General features: G+C 41.1%; 2 protein-coding genes across 2 annotated transcripts; one reads left to right on the top strand and one right to left on the bottom strand.

Moving 5' to 3' along the window:
* Positions 1 to 9550: 9550 nt before the first annotated feature.
* Positions 9551 to 11889, top strand: LOC117525269 (granzyme B-like). Its single transcript, XM_034187111.1, has 5 exons — positions 9551 to 9657; positions 10402 to 10549; positions 10803 to 10944; positions 11162 to 11422; positions 11600 to 11889. Exons 1-5 carry the CDS (start codon positions 9567 to 9569, stop codon positions 11765 to 11767), a joined length of 810 nt encoding a protein of 269 aa, XP_034043002.1. The 5' UTR covers positions 9551 to 9566; the 3' UTR covers positions 11768 to 11889.
* A 3004-nt stretch (positions 11890 to 14893) lies between these two features.
* rabl3 (RAB, member of RAS oncogene family-like 3) lies at positions 14894 to 24119 on the bottom strand. The gene is made up of 8 exons (XM_034186360.1): positions 24048 to 24119; positions 23718 to 23809; positions 22393 to 22522; positions 22190 to 22304; positions 18463 to 18613; positions 16622 to 16693; positions 15271 to 15309; positions 14894 to 15136 (listed from the first exon to the last, which is right to left on the bottom strand). The coding sequence occupies exons 1-8, from the start codon at positions 24091 to 24093 to the stop codon at positions 15080 to 15082; spliced, it is 702 nt and encodes a 233-aa protein (XP_034042251.1). The 5' UTR covers positions 24094 to 24119; the 3' UTR covers positions 14894 to 15079.
* Positions 24120 to 24528: the final 409 nt, after the last annotated feature.

Raw genomic sequence — 24528 nt, 5'->3', positions numbered from 1 at the left:
TGGCGGCCATGGTCCTTGACGTTGTGGTTGTCCACCTTGTCTATTCTGCCATGGTTTTTGGGGATGTTTCCATTGTTTTTGCTGTCTCATATTACTCTGCTGGTAATATATTTCATCATCCCCTTGTGCCACATACACTCCTTTGTCATTACTTCCTGTCTGCTTTTTCTGTTTCAGGACCTCCTCGGCATGACAACAGTGAGTGTGTGTTTCCTCTAATGTGCCAGTTGGCAAGCCAATCCAGTGTTTCTGTATCCAAGCTTTTATATCCTTATTGGAATGCTGGATCAGAGCGTTTTTTAATTGTTGTTCATACACCGGTGTTCCTGGCAATATGCCACTATGGACCCTAAAGACACTCTCAAATCTGCATCTAAACTCTGCCCATGGCTCTCCTTCTTTCTGAGTTGTCCTAGTAATTTCAGTATAATTTATCTTTGGGCCCAGTACTCCTTTTGCTCGTGTAATCATAGCTTCCACTCTTGTCTGCAACACTGGATTATCATGCTCCAGTGGCTTTCTTTCCGCGTCTACAGGATTCCAGTCCCCACGTACCTGACTCCATTTTGGGCCACATGCTTTCATCCATACCTGTTGGACCTCAGTTCCATTCAGGTGATACGACTTTCTAATGTTTTCTATGTCTTGCATGAATCCCTCAATGTCAACATGAGGTGATGGTATCATGTCAACTGCTGCCTTAATATCATCAGCATTCCATGTCCGATAAACAAGCATGGTGGGTCGGTGGCCTGGAGATCCTGCACGGGGATTTGGTACTTCTATCAAAGGATAATTACCTTCCTGATCATACTGCTCTTCTAAGGGAGGAACAGTAGGCACTTTTGTCTGACTACGTGTTTGTGGTTTTTCTTGTTTTTCACTTTTCACTTTAGGTCGCACTGCTAGATCATAATGTGGAGGTGGTGGTTCATCATCCTGTGGTAAGGGAGGATAAAAATGTGTGCTTGTTGACGGTCCAGCCGTCGGCAGAGGTTGTGGTTGTTGTTCAGGTTCTCTATGTGGTATTATCACATCTTCTTCTGCCTTCCCTACACCCTTCTTTTTCCTGGCTTTTTCCAACCTACGTTTCTCTGCTCCTTTCTGTCTATTCTCGGCCTCTTCTTCCCAAAATGCCACTAAGTCTGCCCCTACTTTCTGCTTCTTTTTTTCATCACCTTTATGTTCCTTTTCCAACCTTTCCTTCAGTTTTTGAATACTAGTCAGGTTCAGTCGTCCGTCAAAGTCATGTTTATTTATCCAGGTCTCCAATTTCTTTGTTGCTTTTGGATTTTTTGCTTCCATAAATTTCCAGTCGTCAGTTGATAAATTGTCTTTCTTTTTAGACGTCTTTCCCCCCATTTTTATTATTCGTTGTTATAATTTGGACTTCAGACGGGGGCACACCTAGGGTGTTCTAAATCTGAAGTTTTCACTCTCTTTGGACGTGACAATCAACAGTCCGTCGTGTGGTTGATTCCTTTCACCTCCCCGTAGGAAGCGGAATCACTTGCCTCTGCTTCCACACACGGTTGTCACTCACGTTGTCCAAAGTATTACACTTTCACACTTTTATTCCCTACCGGTACGTATATATATATATATATATAAACAGAGGAGTCCGCACCCTCCTTCGGAATTTAACTACATACACTCACTTGTACTGTAGAGGAGTCCGACCTCCTTGTAAACCTTAACTGTGTTACATTAACAGACGATTCTACATCATCGCTTGCGGAGTTTAACTGTTTATGTGATCTGATCACCACTCGTTCAGTACTTTTACAACAAATTTATACTCACTGGCTTGACTTCGTGTTCGTCTTCCTCAGGAAAATCTCGTCAACCAGACGATGCCAACGGCGGTCGACAATTGCAGACACGATCAATCGATCGGACCTTGGCCAAGGATTTTCGTCTGGACTTGACGACCTCCGCCGGACACCTCCGGTGTTGTTGAGATCCCGGACGAGCCCCCAGTCAATGTTGGGTATTTTCTCCTCCAAACATTCTTAAAACCTTTAACAAGACAAACAGAGTCAAGAAACACCAGTGAGACAGAAAGTCAAATTTAGCTCGCGAGGAGTGCAGACAGTCCGTACACGTAGTACCACTGAGAGCACTGAGGACTGCTGCGCATGCTCACTCTTTTATTAGGAGAAACCCTACCCACATTGTGAAACTTGTCCTAAAGGTGGGGGGGACATCGCATGACAAGTTTCCTCCCGTAATACAAAACATCTCATGGCACGTATGCCAATGGTTGCAGCTGTGTGGAGAAACGGTTCCTTTTGTTTAATCATATCATTGAAGGTCAGCACATCCCGTTCTTGCAGGCTCCTCTGTTTGCACTTATCATCTGTTCTGCAAAAGCTTGGAGTGTCCTGTTTTGTACAGTAAGCATTTGTACAGCATAAGGTCAAAATAACCTCCAGCTCTTCACTCCCAGTCGTTAGTGGCTACAAAAACAAAGTTGTGCTATCAGTGTAATAATAACAAGTACATTCTCAGGGTTACGTTAAGACAGGTGCAAAACAGCTCAATAACATTTCATCAGAACAAAGACAAATGAACAAATGTTTAACAGTGATAAAAAAATATATATATAAAATCTTTAACAATTTCTCCATACTAATTTCTCCATCCTGTGGTGGTGGATATGTGTATGGACTATGATATGTCCAAACTAGTTTCTCCATCCTGTGGTGGTGGATATGTGTATGGACTATGGTTTCTCCATACTAGTTTCTCCATCCTGTGGAGGTGGATATGTGTATGGACTATGATTTCTCCATACTAGTTTCTCCATACTATGGTTTCTCCATACTAGTTTCTCCATCCTGTGGAGGTGGATATGTGTATGGACTATGGTTTCTCCATGCTAGTTTCTCCATTCTGTGGAGGTGGATATGTGTATGGACTATGATTTCTCCATGCTAGTTTCTCCATACTATGATTTCTCCATACTAGTTTCTCCATCCTGTGGTGGTGGATATGTGTATGGACTATGATTTCTCCATACTAATCTCTCCATCCTGTGGTGGTGGATATGTGTATGGACTATGGTTTCTCCATACTAGTTTCTCCATCCTGTGGAGGTGGATATGTGTATGGACTATGATTTCGCCATACTAGTTTCTCCATACTATGGTTTCTCCATACTAGTTTCTTCATCCTGTGGAGGTGGATATGTGTATGGACTATGATTTCTCCATACTAGTTTCTCCATCCTGTGGAGGTGGATATGTGTATGGACTATGGTTGCTCCACACTAGTTTCTCCATCCTATGGAGGTGGATATGTGTTTGGACTATGGTTTCTCCATACTAGTTTCTCCATCCTGTGGAGGTGGATATGTGTATGGACTATGATTTCTCCATACTAGTTTCTCCATCCTGTGGTGGTGGATATGTGTATGGACTATGATTTCTCCATACTAGTTTCTCCATCCTGTGGAGGCGGATATGTGTATGGACTATGGTTGCTCCACACTAGTTTCTCCATCCTGTGGAGGTGGATATGTGTATGGACTATGGTTTCTCCATACTAGTTTCTCCATCCTGTGGTGGTGGATATGTGTATGGACTATGATTTCTCCATACTAATTTCTCCATCCTGTGGTGCTGGATATGTGTATGGACTATGATATGTCCAAACTAGTTTCTCCATCCTGTGGTGGTGGATATGTGTATGGACTATGGTTTCTCCATACTAGTTTCTCCATCCTGTGGAGGTGGATATGTGTATGGACTATGATTTCTCCATACTAGTTTCTCCATACTATGGTTTCTCCATACTAGTTTCTCCATCCTTTGGAGGTGGATATGTGTATGCACTATGATTTCTCCATATTAGTTTCTCCATCCTGTGGAGGTGGATATGTGTATGGACTATGGTTTCTCCATACTAGTTTCTCCATCCTGTGGAGGTGGATATGTGTATGGACTATGGTTTCTCCATACTAGTTTCTCCATTCTGTGGAGGTGGATATGTGTATGGACTATGGTTTCTCCATGCTAGTTTCTCCATTCTGTGGAGGTGGATATGTGTATGGACTATGATTTCTCCATGCTAGTTTCTCCATACTATGATTTCTCCATACTAGTTTCTCCATCCTGTGGTGGTGGATATGTGTATGGACTATGATTTCTCCATACTAGTTTCTCCATCCTGTGGTGGTGGATATGTGTATGGACTATGATTTCTCCATACTAGTTTCTCCATCCTGTGGAGGCGGATATGTGTATGGACTATGATTTCGCCATACTAGTTTCTCCATACTATGGTTTCTCCATACTAGTTTCTTCATCCTGTGGAGGTGGATATGTGTATGGACTATGATTTCTCCATACTAGTTTCTCCATCCTGTGGAGGTGGATATGTGTATGGACTATGGTTGCTCCACACTAGTTTCTTCATCCTGTGGAGGTGGATATGTGTATGGACTATGGTTTCTCCATACTAGTTTCTCCATCCTGTGGTGGTGGATATGTGTATGGACTATGATTTCTCCATACTAATTTCTCCATCCTGTGGTGCTGGATATGTGTATGGACTATGATATGTCCAAACTAGTTTCTCCATCCTGTGGTGGTGGATATGTGTATGGACTATGGTTTCTCCATACTAGTTTCTCCATCCTGTGGAGGTGGATATGTGTATGGACTATGATTTCTCCATACTAGTTTCTCCACACTATGGTTTCTCCATACTAGTTTATCCATCCTTTGGAGGTGGATATGTGTATGCACTATGATTTCTCCATATTAGTTTCTCCATCCTGTGGAGGTGGATATGTGTATGGACTATGGTTTCTCCATACTAGTTTCTCCATCCTGTGGAGGTGGATATGTGTATGGACTATGGTTTCTCCATACTAGTTTCTCCATTCTGTGGAGGTGGATATGTGTATGGACTATGGTTTCTCCATGCTAGTTTCTCCATTCTGTGGAGGTGGATATGTGTATGGACTATGATTTCTCCATGCTAGTTTCTCCATACTATGGTTTCTCCATACTAGTTTCTCCATCCTGTGGAGGTGGATATGTGTATGGACTATGGTTTCTCCATACTAGTTTCTCCATCCTGTGGAGGTGGATATGTGTATGGACTATGATTTCTCCATACTAGTTTCTCCATACTATGGTTTCTCCATACTAGTTCCTCCATCCTTTGGAGGTGGATATGTGTATGGACTATGATTTCTCCGTACTAGTTTCTCCATCCTGTGGAGGTGGATATGTGTATGGACTATGGTTTCTCCATACTAGTTTCTCCATCCTGTGGAGGTGGATATGTGTATGGACTATGGTTTCTTCATACTAGTTTATCCATCCTTTGGAGGTGGATATGCATATGGACTATGGTTTCTTCATACTACTTTCTCCATCCTGTGGAGGTGGATATGTGTATGGACTATGATTTCTCCATACTAGTTTCTCCATCCTGTGGTGGTGGATATGTGTATGGACTATGGTGTCTCCATACTAGTTTCTCCATCCTGTGGAGGTGGATATGTGTATGGACTATGATTTCTCCATACTAGTTTCTCCATACTATGGTTTCTCCATACTAGTTTCTCCATCCTTTGGAGGTGGATATGTGTATGCACTATGATTTCTCCATATTAGTTTCTCCATCTTGTGGAGGTGGATATGTGTATGGACTATGGTTTCTCCATACTAGTTTCTCCATCCTGTGGAGGTGGATATGTGTATGGACTATGGTTTCTCCATACTAGTTTCTCCATTCTGTGGAGGTGGATATGTGTATGCACTATGATTTCTCCATATTAGTTTCTCCATCCTGTGGAGGTGGATATGTGTATGGACTATGGTTTCTCCATACTAGTTTCTCCATACTATGGTTTCTCCATACTAGTTTCTCCATCCTTTGGAGGTGGATATGTGTATGGACTATGATTTCTCCATACTAGTTTCTCCATACTATGTTTTCTCCATACTAGTTTCTCCATCCTTTGGAGGTGGATATGTGTATGCACTATGATTTCTCCATATTAGTTTCTCCATCTTGTGGAGGTGGATATGTGTATGGACTATGGTTTCTCCATACTAGTTTCTCCATTCTGTGGAGGTGGATATGTGTATGGACTATGGTTTCTCCATGGTAGTTTCTCCATTCTGTGGAGGTGGATATGTGTATGGACTATGATTTCTCCATGCTAGTTTCTCCATACTATGGTTTCTCCATACTAGTTTCTCCATCCTGTGGAGGTGGATATGTGTATGGACTATGGTTTCTCCATACTAGTTTCTCCATCCTGTGGAGGTGGATATGTGTACGGACTATGATTTCTCCATACTAGTTTCTCCATACTATGGTTTCTCCATACTAGTTCCTCCATCCTTTGGATGTGGATATGTGTATGGACTATGGTTTCTCCATACTAGTTTCTCCATCCTGTGGAGGTGGATATGTGTATGGACTATGGTTTCTCCATACTAGTTTCTCCATCCTTTGGAGGTGGATATGTGTATGGACTATGGTTTCTTCATACTAGTTTCTCCATCCTGTGGAGGTGGATATGTGTATGGACTATGATTTCTCCATACTAATTTCTCCATCCTGTGGTGCTGGATATGTGTATGGACTATGATTTCTCCATACTAGTTTCTCCATCCTGTGGTGGTGGATATGTGTATGGACTATGGTGTCTCCATACTAGTTTCTCCATCCTGTGGAGGTGGATATGTGTATGGACTATGATTTCTCCATACTAGTTTCTCCATACTATGGTTTCTCCATACTAGTTTCTCCATCCTTTGGAGGTGGATATGTGTATGCACTATGAGTTCTCCATATTAGTTTCTCCATCCTGTGGAGGTGGATATGTGTATGGACTATGATTTCTCCATGCTAGTTTCTCCATACTATGGTTTTGCCATACTAGTTTGTCCATCCTGTGGTGGTGGATATGTGTATGGACTATGGTTTCTCCATACTAGTTTCTCCATTCTGTGGGGGTGGATATGTGTATGGAGTATGGTTTCTCCATGCTAGTTTCTCCATTCTGTGGAGGTGGATATGTGTATGGACTATGATTTCTCCATGCTAGTTTCTCCATACTAGTTTCTCCATCCTGTGGAGGTGGATATGTGTATGGACTATGGTTTCTCCATACTAGTTTCTCCATCCTGTGGTGGTGGATGTGTGTATGGACTATGTTTTCTCCATGCTAGTTTCTCCATCCTCTGGTGGTGGATATGTGTATGAACTATGGTTTCTCCATGCTAGTTTCTCCATCCTGTGGTGGTGGATATGTGTATGGACTATGGTTTCTCCATACTAGTTTCTCCATCCTGTGGTGGTGGATATGTGTATGGACTACGGTTTCTCCATGCTAGTTTCTCCATCCTGTGGAGGTGGATATGTGTATGGACTACGGTTTCTCCATGCTAGTTTCTCCATCCTGTGGAGGTGGATATGTGTATGGACTATGATTTCCCCATGCTAGTTTCTCCATACTATGGTTTCTCCATACTAGTTTCTCCATCCTGTGGAGGTGGATATGTGTATGGACTATGATTTCTCCATGCTAGTTTCTCCATACTAGTTTCTCCATCCTGTGGAGGTGGATATGTGTATGGACTACGGTTTCTCCATCCTAGTTTCTCCATTCTGTGGAGGTGGATATGTGTATGGACTATGATTTCTCCATGCTAGATTCTCCATACTAGTTTCTCCATCCTGTGGAGGTGGATATGTGTATGGACTATGGTTTCTCCATACTAGTTTCTCCATCCTGTGGAGGTGGATATGTGTATGGACTATGATTTCTCCATACTAGTTTCTCCATACTATGGTTTCTCCATACTAGTTTCTCCATCCTTTGGAGGTGGATATGTGTATGCACTATGATTTCTCCATATTAGTTTCTCCATCTTGTGGAGGTGGATATGTGTATGGACTATGGTTTCTCCATACTAGTTTCTCCATCCTGTGGAGGTGGATATGTGTATGGACTATAGTTTCTCCATACTAGTTTCTCCATTCTGTGGAGGTGGATATGTGTATGGACTATGGTTTCTCCATGGTAGTTTCTCCATTCTGTGGAGGTGGATATGTGTATGGACTATGGTTTCTCCATGGTAGTTTCTCCATTCTGTGGAGGTGGATATGTGTATGGACTATGATTTCTCCATGCTAGATTCTCCATACTATGGTTTCTCCATACTAGTTTCTCCATCCTGTGGAGGTGGATATGTGTATGGACTATGGTTTCTCCATACTAGTTTCTCCATCCTGTGGAGGTGGATATGTGTATGGACTATGATTTCTCCATACTAGTTTCTCCATACTATGGTTTCTCCATACTAGTTCCTCCGTCCTTTGGACGTGGATATGTGTATGGACTATGGTTTCTCCATACTATGGTTTCTCCATACTAGTTTCTTCATCCTGTGGAGGTGGATATGTGTATGGACTATGATTTCTCCATACTAGTTTCTCCATCCTGTGGAGGTGGATGTGTGTATGGACTATGGTTTCTCCATCCTGTGGTGGTGGATGTGTGTATGGACTATGGTTTCTCCATGCTAGTTTCTCCATCCTGTGGTGGTGGATGTGTGTATGGACTATGGTTTCTCCATGCTAGTTTCTCCATCCTGTGGTGGTGAATATGTGTATGGACTATGGTTTCTCCATACTAGTTTCTCCATCCTGTGGTGGTGGATATGTGTATGGACTACGGTTTCTCCATGCTAGTTTCTCCATCCTGTGGTGGTGGATATGTGTATGGACTACGGTTTCTCCATGCTAGTTTGTCCATCCTGTGGAGGTGGATATGTGTATGGACTACGGTTTCTCCATGCTAGTTTCTCCATCCTGTGGAGGTGGATATGTGTATGGACTACGGTTTCTCCATGCTAGTTTCTCCATTCTGTGGAGGTGGATATGTGTATGGACTACGATTTCTCCATGCTAGTTTCTTCATACTATCATTTCTCCATACTAGTTTCTCCATCCTGTGGTGGTGGATATGTGTATGGACTACGGTTTCTCCATGCTAGTTTCTCCATTCTGTGGAGGTGGATATGTGTATGGACTATGGTTTCTCCATGCTAGTTTCTCCATTCTGTGGTGGTGGATATGTGTATGGACTATGGTTTCTCCATCCTGTGGTGGTGGATATGTGTATGGACTATAGTTTCTCCATACTAGTTTCTCCGAGGCATGTTGAAGCTTCATTACCAACAATGGTTTTTGCACGAAGTATTAAATAAATTTCCGTAAGCATGTTGAATACTTTTTCCCTGTGCCATTACATTTTATTACACAACTTAATTTCTGTACTTTTTTGTTTTGGTTTCTCTCTGCGTGCGGATTAATTGGGTTGTTACTGAAAGCTGGTGACATTTTCATGTCGGCAGGACTTTTAGAAAAACATTTACTGAGAAAAATGGTGATGTGTTCCAACACCTATTTTACCCGCTGAGGGTTTCACTTATGTGGCAGTGTCAGAACTGAGATATCACCGCCCCTGTACAGAAAAAAAGGTTTAAATAGCACCTTACCCACAGAGTTTCCACAGAAGGCTTTACACAGTCATGGAAGGCGTTAGAGGCAAAAACCGAGTTACATCCTCCATCATGCACGCATCCTGCTTTATATTCCTCTGTCACCTGTTTGCCATCGCTGGTAAGTTTAAGTTCCTTTTCAAAATATTTGCTAGAAAACGACAATTTAAAACCCTGCAGGGCTGGTGCAGCAGATAACAGAATATTTACAATGGAATCGTTCAAATGGTGAATCAAGCACCAAATTCGGTACAAATACTCCTTAGACACTAGTCTTTTGAAAAAACCCGCTTGCCACTTGAATTTTCAAAAGGCAGCCAGGTAGGGGTCAATTGAGGATTTACACAGGGGTCAAAAATTGAAAATGCTCTCATCATATTGAAACCTATACCATGTTATTTGTCTGATCATAACGATTCCAAAAAGGTATAGTTTGGGCTAGCTACGAATGAATGTTCTGGAGTTATGGGGTAAAAACAGCAAGAATGGTGACAAAGGTCAGTTTAAGTTTGTGCAGGGGTCAAAAGTTAAAGTTACTCCAATTTTGGTAAAAAGTGGTGCAAATTATTGGTTGAAACTATACCATTTTGGAATCGTTATGATCAGACAAATAGCATGGTATAGGTTTCAATATGATGAGAGCATTTTCAGTTTTTGACCCCTGTGTAAATCCTCAATTGACCCCTACCTGGCTGCCTTTTGAAGATTCAAGTGGCAAGTGGGTTTTTTCAGAAGACTAATGTTTAAGGAGTATTTGTGCCAAATTTGGTGCTTGTTTCACCATTTGAATGATTGCTTCAGTTATCTGCTGCACTAGGCATGCTAGGATGAAAACTGTAATCATACGTTTGTGTGTGTATGTAAGGTGCCACTAAGAGCGGCATTGTGGGCGGTAAGGTTGCAAAGCCTCATTCCAGACCCTACATGGCATCGCTGCAGGTCCGTAGACATCATACATGCGGTGGGATTCTAATTCGGAAGGACTTTGTTCTGACTGCAGCACACTGCAAACAGTGAGTTTTACTTTGCAACATCTTTGTGTTGCTGTGGCTTGATTAGGTTTCAGTTTGGCTGAACGGTAACAGACATCTACGCTTGCAACTGCACCTCAGCAACAACTAATGATTCTCACTCTCAACAAACTGCTGAATGCAGATTTACGTACTATTTCTGATTAGAAAAACAGTGAATCTTAATCAGCTTGTGTAACATTGTCCAGCTTTCTGCAAATGTTGGGCTGTTGAAGTTTAACTATTACTTTGTCAGAGAGGAGGCCATGACCGTGGTACTTGGAGCTCATAATATATCAAAGGAGGAGAAAAGTCAGCAGAGGATCAAAGTGGCAGAGTACTATCAGCATCCAAAGTACAAACCAAAAAAATTCACTTATGACATCATGCTACTTAAGGTAAACCACCATTTAAGCTACATCTTACCATCTTTGTCTTACGCAACATGACACTTGTGTTTCAGAAGGTGAATTTTACACAAACACACCCTCCATGTGTCACTAAGATGTGAACACGTGTTCAACCTAATGATTTGACTGGGTCATACTTTAAAAAACAGTTCCTGGAAAAAAAAACAAAAAACAATTGCCAGTGTCAAACTCTTGTATTTCACAGTTGAAGACCAACGCCATGTTGAACAAGTACGTGAAGACCATCAGACTACCTAAGAAGGAAGGCAAAATCCCGGCCCAGATCAAGTGTAACGTTGCTGGTTGGGGCAGAACAGGAACCAACGAGCCTGCCTCTGATGTCCTGAGGGAGACCACAGAAAAAACACAATTCGACAGCGAGTGCATAAACACATGGAGGGAATCCTTCTCTCGTCAGCAGATGATATGCACTAAATTTGACAAAAAGACGGGGGGGATTTGCCAGGTAATCCAACTTTATTTTAATTTACATTAATACAACAGGAATGATGCTAATATAAATATTTCACAAGCATTAGATTACAGAGTTTAATCACAACCACCACTTTTTTTAATTTTTGCTATTTTGTGACAAACATCTGATCTACTGCGCTCATGTTCATATACGTTGTCTTTGTGTTAGGGGGATTCCGGCGGACCGCTTATGTGCAACAACCTGCCTCAGGGTATTGCAGCCTACACTTCGGAAGAGGATTGCAACAATCCCAGTTATCCTCATGTCTTCACAAAAATCAACTTCTTCATCCCCTGGATCAACAATGTGATGCAGAAGCCGAGGGGTGCTGCATAAGATGACATTTCAGCCTTGACCTCAGTACAGCCTTGTTGTTTCTTTATTTTTGTGCAATGTATATTCAGCTGATTAAAGGCCTTAATTTGATGAGATTTGTGGAGGTTTTACATTTGAAAAAACCAAAAGGTGAAAACATCTATGAGCAAAATTGTACAATTGAATAATTTGGTGGGGAAAATGTTGTTATTGTGCCATTTATGCCTCCCCATGAAAACAATTCTCTGGTAAATGATGTTGCTACATTCATATTATATACAGTACTACTCATATTCATTAAAGGAGCAGATATGTTTTTGTATTGTTGACAGCATTGTCAGTACTATGCCAAATCGGTACCAGGAGTGTATAGATGCTTGAGAGGGGCATAAAGCTTATTGATTAATGTTTAACTTTGGTTTAATAAATGTTTTGTTGGCATATCAAGCCGTTATGTTGTGGGGTCATTTTCAGACTCGACTGATTTGAGTTCTTTTGTGGATTTTAAAAATGAGGAAAAGCTGCCAAACCATTCAAGAATACTCATAAGCATCAAAAACAAATTTAAAGAAGATAAACTTTATTGATCCCACAGTGGGGAAAGTTCACCATTCCAGCAGCTCCCAAAGACAGAGAAAAAAGCAGTTTAAAAAAATACTAGGTACACAATTATGTCCATTCATTTGCAATTATCTAACATAACCTAAGGGCCCCTTCACATGTAACACGAGTGAAGCTGACTGGCGCATGAAGAAGGAATCCATTGCCACTCGTGAAAAATCCGAGCTGCCTCAAATGCGTCATATACCTGTCACCACAATCATTCGCGCACACCAGCGGCTGAAAGACTGCGAGTGCCCATTCTACCCCCTTCTCGGCAGGAGTCGGCCAAATTCCAGATGCCACACACGAACATCCAACAGCTCTCGCTGGACACTTAGAAAAGACGGGGATATTTGTGCTCCCAGCACAAGAGTAGAGTGCAGATGACCACATTCAAGCCGTTTGTGAAAATTGTTTAAGTGCCCACGAGTGTGTCGTAACCAAGCAACACATATGTCAAGGACGTGACCCCCCCCAAACACATGTGGCATGCCAGTGTGTCAGTCCACCCTCAAAACATGCGGTGTGCGTATCGATTCCCCCCTCCAAGCCAACCAACATATGGCTTGCATGTGTGTCACGCCCCCCCACAACATGTTGCGTGCAGGGCGAGCACATTTGCATGACATGCTGATAAGTATGTACAGATGAGGACCGGCCAGCCACGTCTGAGCGCACACAGCACAGCAAAATGGTAAATGGACTGCATTTATATAGCGCTTTTCCATCTGCATCAGACGCTCAAAGCGCTCTACAATTATGCCTCACATTCACCCCGATGTCAGGGTGCTGCCATACAAGGCGCTCACTACACAGCGGGAGCAATAGGGGATTAAAGTCCTTGCCCAAGGGCCCTTAGATATTTTCCAGTCAGGCGGGATTTGAACCCATGATCTTCTGGACTCAAGCCCATCACCTCCCCTCAAGGCGCCTCTCAACTGATCGCCGGCCAGCCACTCACTGACAGCTGGAAATGACAAAAATAGAAGACTAAAAGAGCATTTGCCACACGTTCGCTAAAAGTGATGAATCACTTAGCAAATAGAATTTTCATGTCATGACTTCAATAGAATTTTCAGTTTTCAAATTGCCTTTTTTTTTAACAAATGAAAAAAAGACATTTACAAATACAGATTTATTTGTAAAACCCACCACTCGTTTCAGTATATGGTTATACCAACCAACCACTGCTGACTTTGGGAAACTAATGTTCCCATAATGCATTGCGGCATGTGTGTCTAAATGCTAAAACCTTCAAAATTGACGACGTCCCAGATCAACACAGCCTTCACTTTGGAAATGATCTGGTCGTTTCAGCCTGTCGATGGCCGCTCAAAGCGCGGCGCGCCCTCAGCTGCTGTGGGCCGTCTTTAATCCGGTTGTAATGCTCCTTAATCTGTGTGATGCCCATAAGATCTTCACAGAAAGCCATCTGAATTTTCTGAATGGTTTCCACCTGGCTGTCTCTCACAGTTTCTGAAAAAATTTTGATGCAGCAAAGCGGCAGTAGCTCAGCCATTTTCCTGACAATAATAATCCGCCGAGGGGGCTGGACCACTCCTCCCACAAAGCCTGCTCACAGGTGAATGACGCAACCGACAGGCATGAAAAAACTCACGCATGCGTACGAAGGTTCAAGCTCGGCTGATGCAATCACACGTGATTCAAATCCATATGGTTTTTGCAAAAAATAAAAAGGTCGGATACTTTTCTAACAGACCTCGTATCCTGCTTACAATACACCAAACAGCACATACAACAAAGTAATTTGGAGTGATGAGACCAAAATTGAACTTTTTGGCCACAACCATCAATGTTACATTGGGAGAGGAGTCAACAAGGCCTATGATGAAAGGTACACCCTTCCTACTGTGAAGGACGGAGGTGGATCGCTGATGCTTTGGGGATGTGTGAGCTATAAAGCCACAGGAAAGTTGGTCAAAACTGATGGCAGCATGAATGCAGCATATTATCAGAAAATACTGGAGAAAAATTTACACTCATCAGCTCTGAAGCTGTGCAGTTCATGCAAGACAGCCCAGGAATTTACAGGAACTGGAGGCTTTTTGCCAAGAACAATGGGCAGCTTTATCATCAGAGAAAATAAAGAGCCTCGTCCACAACTACCATAAAAGACTCCAAGCTGTCACTGATGATAAAGGGAATACACGGCATTAAGAATGGAGGGTATGTAAACTTTTGGTCAGGGTCATTTGGGTAGTTTCTGTTGTCATTATGACTTAAAAAGAGTAAACAGCTGTTTGACAATAAATGGCTCTGCACAGCCACTAACCATGAGTGAAAAAAAGTTTTTGTGTTATTCATATCCTCTGAAAAATGGTGAAAAAAAGAATCTAAAATTCTGCCAGGGTATGTAAACTTTTGAGCACAAATGTACATAATGTGCCGTAAAGCTTCCATATCTATTTTTTTTTTTTTTTTTAAGTGTTATGTCATCATGTGGGTTTTGCATAATTTCTCCTGATTTACTTAATCAAAATAAAATGTTTCCCTGACTGAATTTCATCAAATACACAAACATTCCTTCCAGCTCATGTTTTACTAACTGATAATGGTTTCACAGACTCAGTAACACATTGATGAAGGATGCGCATGAAGAAGAAATGGTGCAGCGTTTGTCAGTAAGTGTCATGTTCAATGTGAAGTGTGAAAGCCCACAGGCAGAAAAACTATAAAACCATAGACCACTGCTCTCGTCCTCGTGGCTTCTCAGTCGTAGTGCAAACTTTTGAAGTTAAACCGTTTCCTGTCTGTGAAACCAGTCATCTGAGGAGAAGGTGAAAAGAAATTATTGAAATTAAAAAAGAACAGTGCACAGAAAGCATCTCACATGGAGTACTCAGATGTGTTGCCATTTATAACGGAGAATGGAAAAGTTAAAAATAAAAGCCTGCCCTCACCTGACTTGGATCTCTTGTGAAGTATCTTTTCTCTATTACCTGTAAGGATGTATAACAGAAGCAGTCATACAGCCTGATAAACTGTTTAAGGTGAGGTTAAGAACACCATGAATGTTTGAAACTACAAAATGTGTGCAAACACAAACACTCGGTACAGTTTTGTAAATGTCTGAAATGCAATTTACATAAATGTTTCTCCTTATTTTCGCACAATACTTGTTTTAGAGGACAAAACGTATGGTTAAAAACAAAAAAAATATTCATAGTGGCCACAGAGCACAATGTGGTTGTTCCATTAAGTCAAATACCAAAAACAAAGCAGACTTTTATTCATTATGAGACAGACGGAAGGTGTGTTGTTTTAAATGGATGGATATTCTTAAAACAACAAATATCAAGAGCAATAACAGATTTTTGACGCCTGCCAATCCGGATCCAAATCACCTCCAAAATTCAGTGGAGTCTTCCATGCCCTAATATGTACCTGTGGCGCAAATGTGGTGAGAATCTATATAAAGTGAAATCTTGATCCAGAAGCCAGATCATCTCCAAAATGTAATGGAGTCTTCCATGGCCTAATATGTATCTGTGGTGAAAATTCCATCAAAATCCGTGCAGTAGTTTTGACATAATCCTGCTAACGCACAATTAAATAAATGCCCATGATTTTATTACTTCCTTGGCGGACATAATGATGTGATACTTTGGAACATTTTCCCAGATGTGACCAATTTTAATTCCTCAAACCAAAATATTAGATTAGATAGAACTTTACTGATCCCTTGGGAAGACTCTCTCAGGGAAATTGAGGTTCCAGCAGCATTATATAGCAGCACACAGGGTAAGAAGCACACAGAGTATCAAAAGTGAAAGTAAAAAAGAAAACAGTTTGCAAATATAAATACAACACATAAATACTAGACATACTGAATAATAGTGGTTTATTGGTCACTACTGTTTCTCTCATTTCTGTATAAATATATCAAATATCATTAAATTCAACATCACAGCACGTCAAGTATGACATCGTTACCAAAATACTAACATGTAACTTACAGCTATCAGTAAATTTGCCATATGACCAACTGACTTCCCTTCTTATAACAGTGATGTGCTTCCCCCTTTATCTCAAGGTCCCAATAAAATGAAATTTGATATGATTTAACATTTCTATTCTGACAAAAATACAATGGGACACACATTTTCACCCAGTTCATTAATGATACGACTCATCAAGTTTTAACTGGTTTCAAATAAAAATAAAGTAAGAAGATAAATGCTTGGCAAAGGATGTGTATGTGTGTGTGTGTGTGTGCTTTCAGGTCACAGAGCACAGCTTTGGGTTTCACACCTTGTCAAAAAACCTGCTCAGCTTCACAGCGTTTGATGTGCCTGCAGCGAGGTACCTCGGGTTAGTGCAGTCCTGGGAAACGGAACGACAACAACCTCAAACCAACAGTCAATTTGTCTGCCCCCTTACTGGGGGCCTGTTTATTTATATATTTAACTGAATGCATTTTGACAGGTAACAACAGAGTATTACTGTTATCTACATGGATTTTTCATAGAAACTGATAAAGCTTATGCAATGTATGAGACACTGTTTTACAGTGTGAATGTCTGAAGATTACTAGTTGATTTTATATAACGCCTAAATAGATCCTTGCCATTTTGGTCTGTATGTCACGTGATATGATCATTTCCTATTTTGTTCCATTTAGCGTGCAATTTTAATTCAAAATGTTTTGTATCATTGCACACCACGACCACCTTGACACGGCGATGGTAATTAGTTTAAAAACAAACATGACAGGGTTTGTTTTGGTGAAAGATGACAATTTGAACAAGCTCATTCTTGTAAAATAAATAAATCAGTACGCCGTAAACCGTCCAGAGGCATTTGCAATATTCGGTGGGACATCAACAGCTAAAACCGCTGATGGATGAAGAGCTCAACAAATTTCTGTTGTGATTTTTCATTAAACTGAGGAACGCAGATGGCAGCCTGTACAGAAACAATTTTAGATTGGATTGTTTTAACTATGACCGTTTTTGCAAGTTGACCGAGAACAATTTTGGATTGGACGACATTGCTATTTAAAGTTCATGTTAGACTGTTTGGAACTTCTTGACTTCAAAGGACCAGTGGCACACACCAAAATATAAGTCCCTTTTCTCTTGTTTATAAATTAATAAAATATCAAATGACAAGGATCTATTTTAGGCGTTATATTAAACAAATAATGAATGTTTGTTTTTTTTTCATTTGTGCAATAGAAAAAATATTTCATTTGGTAAAAGATGAAATGTTCTTACTATTGCACTCAAACATTATTTGTATAATGGGCATTGCCTGAATTAAAAAAAGGCTTACCCTATTATAGTCAATACCATGGCTAATTCAGTATTTCTCACCTTTCTGTACTATTTTACATAACCACTGATTTATGTGACTGGCACATTTGTCTAAAAACAATGCAGAACAACAAAAAGTGCCATGAATTGTATTGGACTGCATTTATATAGCACTTTTCCATATGAATCAGACACTCAAAGAGCTTTACAGTAATGTTCACGTTCTCACATACACTCAGCAATGTCAGGGTGATGCCATCATGGTGCTCACTATACACCGGGAGCAACTTGGAATTAAGGGCCTTGCCCAAGAGCCCTTAGTGTTTTCCCAGCTGGACAGGGGTTTGAACTGAGGATACTCTGGTGTTAAGCCCAGCACTTATCCACTAGACCATCACCTCCCTATGAAGTATCTTTGAAAGTGTTTGCACCAAATGGTTTTTGGACCATATCTTGGTGATATATGGTGCACAGTCTGTAATGTGTCACACAAATACTTTTGGAATTTTTCCAATTTAAGCAGTGCAAAATCCGCATGCAAACATCGGTGCAAAGGGATTCAATACAGTGTCATCTAATTAACCATTGGTGCGTTTTGGGCATAAACTCAATCAGTGTCACATGCATTTGTGATTGTCCATCACTTGGCATCACAAAACTAGAATCATTCATTCTGTTATCACATCAGGCTGTCCTTGGGTCAAGAACACGCCTTTTTCTAGTTTAAAGCCAGAAACATTCCATGCCATATAGTCCTTCTGTGTCTCAGGAACTATTATTGAACCACAACACCAGCTCCTGCAACACTAAGAACTTTGAATGGAACAGTTGACCTACAAGGTTAATCTCCTCTGCATTAAAGTCTTCTGATAGGAAGGCTGTTCGGGTGAGGACATCATTGCGTTTTGTCTCTGGGATCTGGTCAAACTTGGTACCAATCAGCAGCAACGGCACTGAGTTCTCTGCAAACTGCTCTCTGTCATATTCACTGCAAAGAGAAAACAACATGACGACATTTCAAGGCTGGAACTGCACTGATCAGATCAACAGCAACAGAAGATGGTATCATTAATTTTGCCACTTCCACAAATGTCCTCATTAGGCCGTAAGATGAAAGCTGCATCGTTTCATCCCGTTCTGACACATGGGGCACTGCAATCTTTTTACTCACTTACAAAGATATATTGGTCCTGAGCTAGATGGAAAAAGTTCTCCATTTGTAATCCTGCAGTTTTTATGAAATCAATGTTTGAAGTTGGTACCACTTTCTTTACTTGCATAATAATACTGTTGTCATGCGTGCCGCGGTTTGAGTCCGTGTAACTTGCTAGTCCAATAAGAGAGTGCAAAACATCCAAGATGGCAGTGACCAGGATGCTTTCTTCTAACAGTTCAGCAGAGTAAAACATGGCAAAAACTTTCAAAAAGCGTTCAAAAACTTGCTATATCAATCAAAGCAGCAGGTAGCAGTCTCTGTGTAAACAGTTCCAACAGAGAGCCAAAATTCTCAAACGATGCTGATGGTTTGATGACAGTCTGGGCCTCCGCTTTGCACTCACACGACGCTGATGGTTGATGGTTTGATGATATGCACCTGACATCTGTTAAAAAGGAAGAAATACAGCTTTTTTTTGGCAAGATGATGGGAAATTTTCAGAAACTGTGTCACCAATGGCTTTGTTTGAGCAGTGAGAGCAGGACCATATCTGAAACTTATAACCACTGCATCACTAATGACTTTGACACTGACTTACTTATACGAATATAGTGTTTGTGTGTAACTGTTTATTCTATTTTGTTAGAGTTGTGAGCCCCACTAGCTGCTGAGATGAAGGAAGACACTGGGATTCTTTTACATATTAAAGATAAAGACTGCGTGGCCGTGGAAGTTCGATATCACAGGTCAGTACACCAGGTTCTTGATGAAGACCACTGCAACAGTTACTGGGACCACAGAAGAAGAAACATGAGACATGATATTGTGTGGTCAATGCAATAATGTGCTCAGACTGCACATAACTTCATATATTGTCTGTAGACACAATGTTTGTTGCACAACTTTTTTTTTTGCATTATTTAAAGATGTGTGTGTTTGTTTCAGAAATGAGCCAGCCTTTGATGTCAGCTTCAAGATCTTCTGTGAGAAGATCATCAGGCAAAGAATTATTGTGAATCAAGAGATGCTGCAGATGAATCAGCTATGAAGAAAGTTCATCAATATAGTTTAAGAGCATGAAGACATTAATGCTTCAAACTACAGGTAATGTAACTGAAATACTAACATTGACTTTGTCAGCTTTGGAGTAAAAACACTGCAACAATTCTAAATGATAAATAAATTATTTTGAACCACTCTCCAAGCTTGTAACGTTTTTGCGTCTTTGTTATGACTAATAACTGCTTAAAATGGAATTGAAAACTTTATAATTGTCCAGGTCTCCCTCGTCTCAATCTCAATGGGACTAACCTGGTTAAATAAAGGTTAAATTAAATCAGGATGTCAAGGTCGTACCTCTTCACCCCCCCCCCCCCCAAAAAAAATCTATAGTGGTAAATTGTTTTGGAATTTGTAATAACAGCTCAGGTTTATATGGCCCCCAAACAGTTGACCTATTCTCCTCCATCAAGGCACAAAAATTAAAGACCTTCAGTAACCAGGCAAAGGCAAAGAAAGAATCTGCAGCAGGCAAGGATGTTATTCTGCGTGCGGACAAGAAGCTATTCTCCAGACTCCTCGTTATAGGTCAAAGTAGAAAAATAGACCTGAGAGAAATCCTGTCCTACTCCTTGAGAACGGTTTCATATCATTTAGCCAGTAGTGATGGTTCTCTTGCAAAACCAGATAGTTCAGCTCTTCTGTTTGTATTAAAGACCAAAGGTGAAGACCGCTTGATTGACAAAGTTCCAGCAGACAAAACTATTTCCTTAGATGGCATGGAGGCCATTCAAGCCATCCGATCCAAACCAAATACCTTTGGAGAGCTCACGGAGGCCATCCTACAGTACATGGTCAAGCTTGCTCTGCATCACAAATGTTCACAGATAGACTTTGTGATTGATCAGTATCTGGAGATGAGCATAAAAAGTCCATAACGGTCACGAAGAGCTGTTGGAGATAGACAACAGATGAAACTTTATGGAGGAGATCAGAAGACACCAACACAGCGGAGAAAGTTTGACCTTGTGTGTGCTTTTTATGTGTTCATGTACCGGGCCGGCTTATGTGTGTGTTTGTGTGTGTCGTTTGTCGTCATGAGGCCGGTCATGGTTTGCTCAGCCCTGCTGTTGACCTAAGGCAGGACATACATCTGGAGCTGGGCCCCGGGCGCCTAAAGGCGACTTCTGCTCCTAACTGGCAATTAGGATGGGTTAAATGCAGTAAACACATTTCATTGTACAGGGAACATGTTCCTTTGTGCATATGACAATAAAATTCTTTTGAATCCTTTGAAAGTTTTTGTCAGGCAGCACTGGCAGAATTCCTCTATGGTGCATGGTGAGATGGTGATCTTACTGTTGTGGGCAAGAACTTGAGCTTATACATTGCTCATGGAGAAAAGTGTCACTGTGTGACTAAGAGAGGGTTTACAGACTGTTAATGCTGTTGAAGATTTGATGGGATCATGAGGAATGCAATACCAGGATGTTTTTACATGCACAACATGCTGCACAGGAACATCACACTGTGGTTATTACCTGTGGGGATGGTGCCTGGTTTCCTCCAAACATGACACCTGGCATTCAACGAGTTCAATCTTTGTCTCATCAGACCAGAGAATTTTGTTTCTGATGGTCTGAGAGTCCTTCATGTGCCTTTTGTCAAACTCCAGGTGGGCTGCCATGTGCCTTTTACTAAGGAGTGGCTTCTGTCTGGCCACTCTACCATACAGGCCTGATTGGTGGATTGCTGCAGAGATGGTTGTCCTTCTGGAAGGTTCTTCTCTCTCCACAGAGGAATGTTGGAGCTCTGACAGAGTGACCATCGAGTTCTTGGTCACCTCCCTGACTAAGGCCCTTTCCCCCCGATCACTCAGTTTAGATGGGCAGCCAGCTCTAGGAAGAGTCCTGGTGGATCTGAACTTCTTCCATTTACAGATGATGGAGGCCACTGTGCTCATTAGGACCTTCAAAGGGTTTGTGCTCTGACATGCACTGTCAATTGTAGGACCTTATATGTAGACAGGTGTGCCTTTTGAAATCATGTCCAATTAACTGAATTGACCCCAGGTGTACTCCAGTTAAGCTGTAGAAACATCTCAAGGAAGGAAAAGTGAACCACTGTGAATACTTTCCAGATGCACCGTCTGTCAAACTGGAATACAGCACACCTTTTTCCAGGATTATCTACCTTCTGATTTATACTCCAGAAAATATGGTATCTGTGAGCTAAGAATGTTCACTGGTGGTGATATGAGTCATCATTACTGTTTAATTTTTTTATTTTAGATTTCCGTCAAACCCAGATTTAAAACGGAATGACAGAATAAGTCACCCTAGGGCATTTAAATAGCAAGGTGTGTATAAATTGTCCAAAATAAATGTGAACACTCAGACACTAACTTACCCGTTTGAAACGATGACACCTGTTGGAGATGAATCCTTGTTCAAGGCTTCTAGCGACCACCGGTACAAATTCTGGGAAGATTTCTTGTTTGTCAAATCGTGTACCAATATAATGCCTGAAACACCCGGAAAATAACAGACACAATGAAATAAGAACAATCAATGTAGTCGTTTATTTGGAGAAATGAATTCAATAGATATTACCATTAACTGAATTGTAAAAAACAGCTCTGGTGCTTTTAATGCTGCTCGCACTGCCGACAGACCCTCCGACATCCCATAGCTCGATGTAATAGGTTTTCTCCTCTGGTGTTCCCTCCTTGTAGTCTTGAACCTGCAAGTAAATTGTTATCTTGAATGGTCAGGTCAGATCTGGGAGTAAGTGCTGGAACAGTGTGCTATCGCATCCATTAGAATATTGAGCAACCTTGGTAACAGACTTAACAGTTTAAATTTATTTAGTTTATACAGCGCCAAATCACAAAGTTGCCTCAAACCGCTTCACACAAGTAAGGTGTAACCTTACCAACCCCCAGAGCAAGCACACAGGCAATGGTGGTAAGGAAAAATGAGGAAGAAACCACAAACAGACCAGACTCAAAGGGGTGACCCACTGCTTAAGCCTTTCTAACCGTTACAAGGTTTTTACAAAGTTTTACAAAGCTGGAGAAACAGAAAACAGGAAATCAGACAATAATATAAATCAATCAATCAATCAACTTTTTTCTTATATAGCGCCAAATCACAACAAACAGTTGCCCCAAGGCGCTCCATATTGTAAGGCAAGGCCATACAATAATGTAATGTAATATAAAGAAGACAAGAAGTCCGAGCAGGCATTAGCACCACAGGCAGGGGTCATCCGGCTTTTCTCACACAGTCAGTGGGTCTGTTTCCATGACAGGATTACTTTCAAATGCAGACTATAGCATACAGCACCTGCTTCAGGCCTTGTATCTCACAATCAGTCCAGTCCTTGCGGTTTGGATCCATCAATCCTGCAATCCTATATGCCTATGTTAAACGAGCCTGTAAGGAGTAGAGGTGGGCAATATCGAGAATTTTGGTATTGATCCAATACCAAGTACATACAGGCCAGGTATCACCGATATCAATACCAATACTGATACATTTTCATATTTAAGCTTCATAGATCCAAAGGATCCCAAAGACCTAGAACAGAATTTCGCCAAACATTGTACGTGACAACAAAATACTTTATCACAATCAACATTTTTGTTAAAAAAAATATCACTTAACACAAAATCTCCTGAGGTAGAGGACTGACAAACCACAAGGGTGCGCTGCTCCGTGTTGTGTGACACGGCGCAGTGCTGATCTTACAGACGGAGAGTAGACTTTGATGAATCTGCGTGCGCAGCAGTCAGTGTGTGCGGGAGAGAAAAAAAGCTTGAGTATCGATCTTTTTACACGAGGATCGTTCAATATCAATCCCAGCGTTGGTATCGGTATTATCGATATTAGGATCGATCCGCCCACCTCTAGTAAGGAGTGTGTGAAGTGCTCACCCGAACATCCACAGAACAGCCCACAGTCCACGAAGGATTCCCTAAAACCTGATTCTGACATAACAGGTGCACCAAGGAAGATTTCCCCACCCCTAAAACACACACAGAGGAACAAGGACTAATTTATGTCTCAGTGATATTCTGAGTGTCAACGCGTGAAAATGCTCCTCAAAAAAAAAAAAATAGCGTCACGACAGTACAAGAACACAACAAACAGAGATAACTACTAAGTTTATCAAAATTAAATTAACTCTGCGTTATCCAGCGCCAACATAACAAGCGAGCATCTTCACAACAGTTTAAATGCTAAAAAAAAACTGAGAAATTTACCAGAATCTCCTAAAACCAACACTTTTACTCTGTCAAGAGAAGCCATTTTTTGTGACGCCACCGTCCCGAAAAAAAAACACGCAAGCCCCGCCCATCACAGAGAGCTGCCTCCTCTTATTGGCTTAGCGAATTCATTCTGACAGAAAGGAGGACTCTCATTCGTTGAAATTAACAGCAAGCAACATTTACGAGTACTTGAGCCTTTTATTCTTATTTATTTGTGGTAATTTTGTGCACTTTATTTAAAAAAGGTAATAAAATATGTTCCATTTACCTATAAATTTTGCCAAAATTCTGTCCTGGGTTTTAACTAATTAATAGTCCAAAGAAAAAAAAATCACAAAAACACTTAAAGGTCATGAAAATTCATTCACTCAGATATAGCAATTTGATCATGCATCCGCCGTAATTAATTAAGCGTATCAGTGTATCGGTATCGGAGACACTCGCCTAAATCTGCTTCCTGCCGGATCATTTTTGC

Source organism: Thalassophryne amazonica, chromosome 14 (assembly GCF_902500255.1).
Source record: "Thalassophryne amazonica chromosome 14, fThaAma1.1, whole genome shotgun sequence".
NCBI classification, from domain to species: domain Eukaryota; kingdom Metazoa; phylum Chordata; class Actinopteri; order Batrachoidiformes; family Batrachoididae; genus Thalassophryne; species Thalassophryne amazonica.
This window is presented reverse-complemented; position numbering and strand designations above follow the sequence as displayed.

Excerpts from the sequence above, each read along its gene's own strand:
- LOC117525269 (XM_034187111.1), top strand. The coding sequence starts at position 9,567 with ATGGAAGGCGTTAGAGGCAAAAACCGAGTTACATCCTCCATCATGCAC. Across the intron at positions 9,658-10,401 it reads TCACCTGTTTGCCATCGCTG|GTGCCACTAAGAGCGGCATT; the intron begins GTAAGTTTAAGT and ends TGTGTATGTAAG. Across the intron at positions 10,550-10,802 it reads ACTGCAGCACACTGCAAACA|AGAGGAGGCCATGACCGTGG; the intron begins GTGAGTTTTACT and ends TTACTTTGTCAG.
- rabl3 (XM_034186360.1), bottom strand. The coding sequence starts at position 24,093 with ATGGCTTCTCTTGACAGAGTAAAAGTGTTGGTTTTAGGAGATTCTG. Across the intron at positions 18,614-22,189 it reads GGTGTCATCGTTTCAAACGG|TGAATATGACAGAGAGCAGT; the intron begins GTAAGTTAGTGT and ends TTCTCTTTGCAG. Across the intron at positions 16,694-18,462 it reads ATGCAGAGGAGATTAACCTT|GACTGCACTAACCCGAGGTA; the intron begins GTAGGTCAACTG and ends TCCGTTTCCCAG.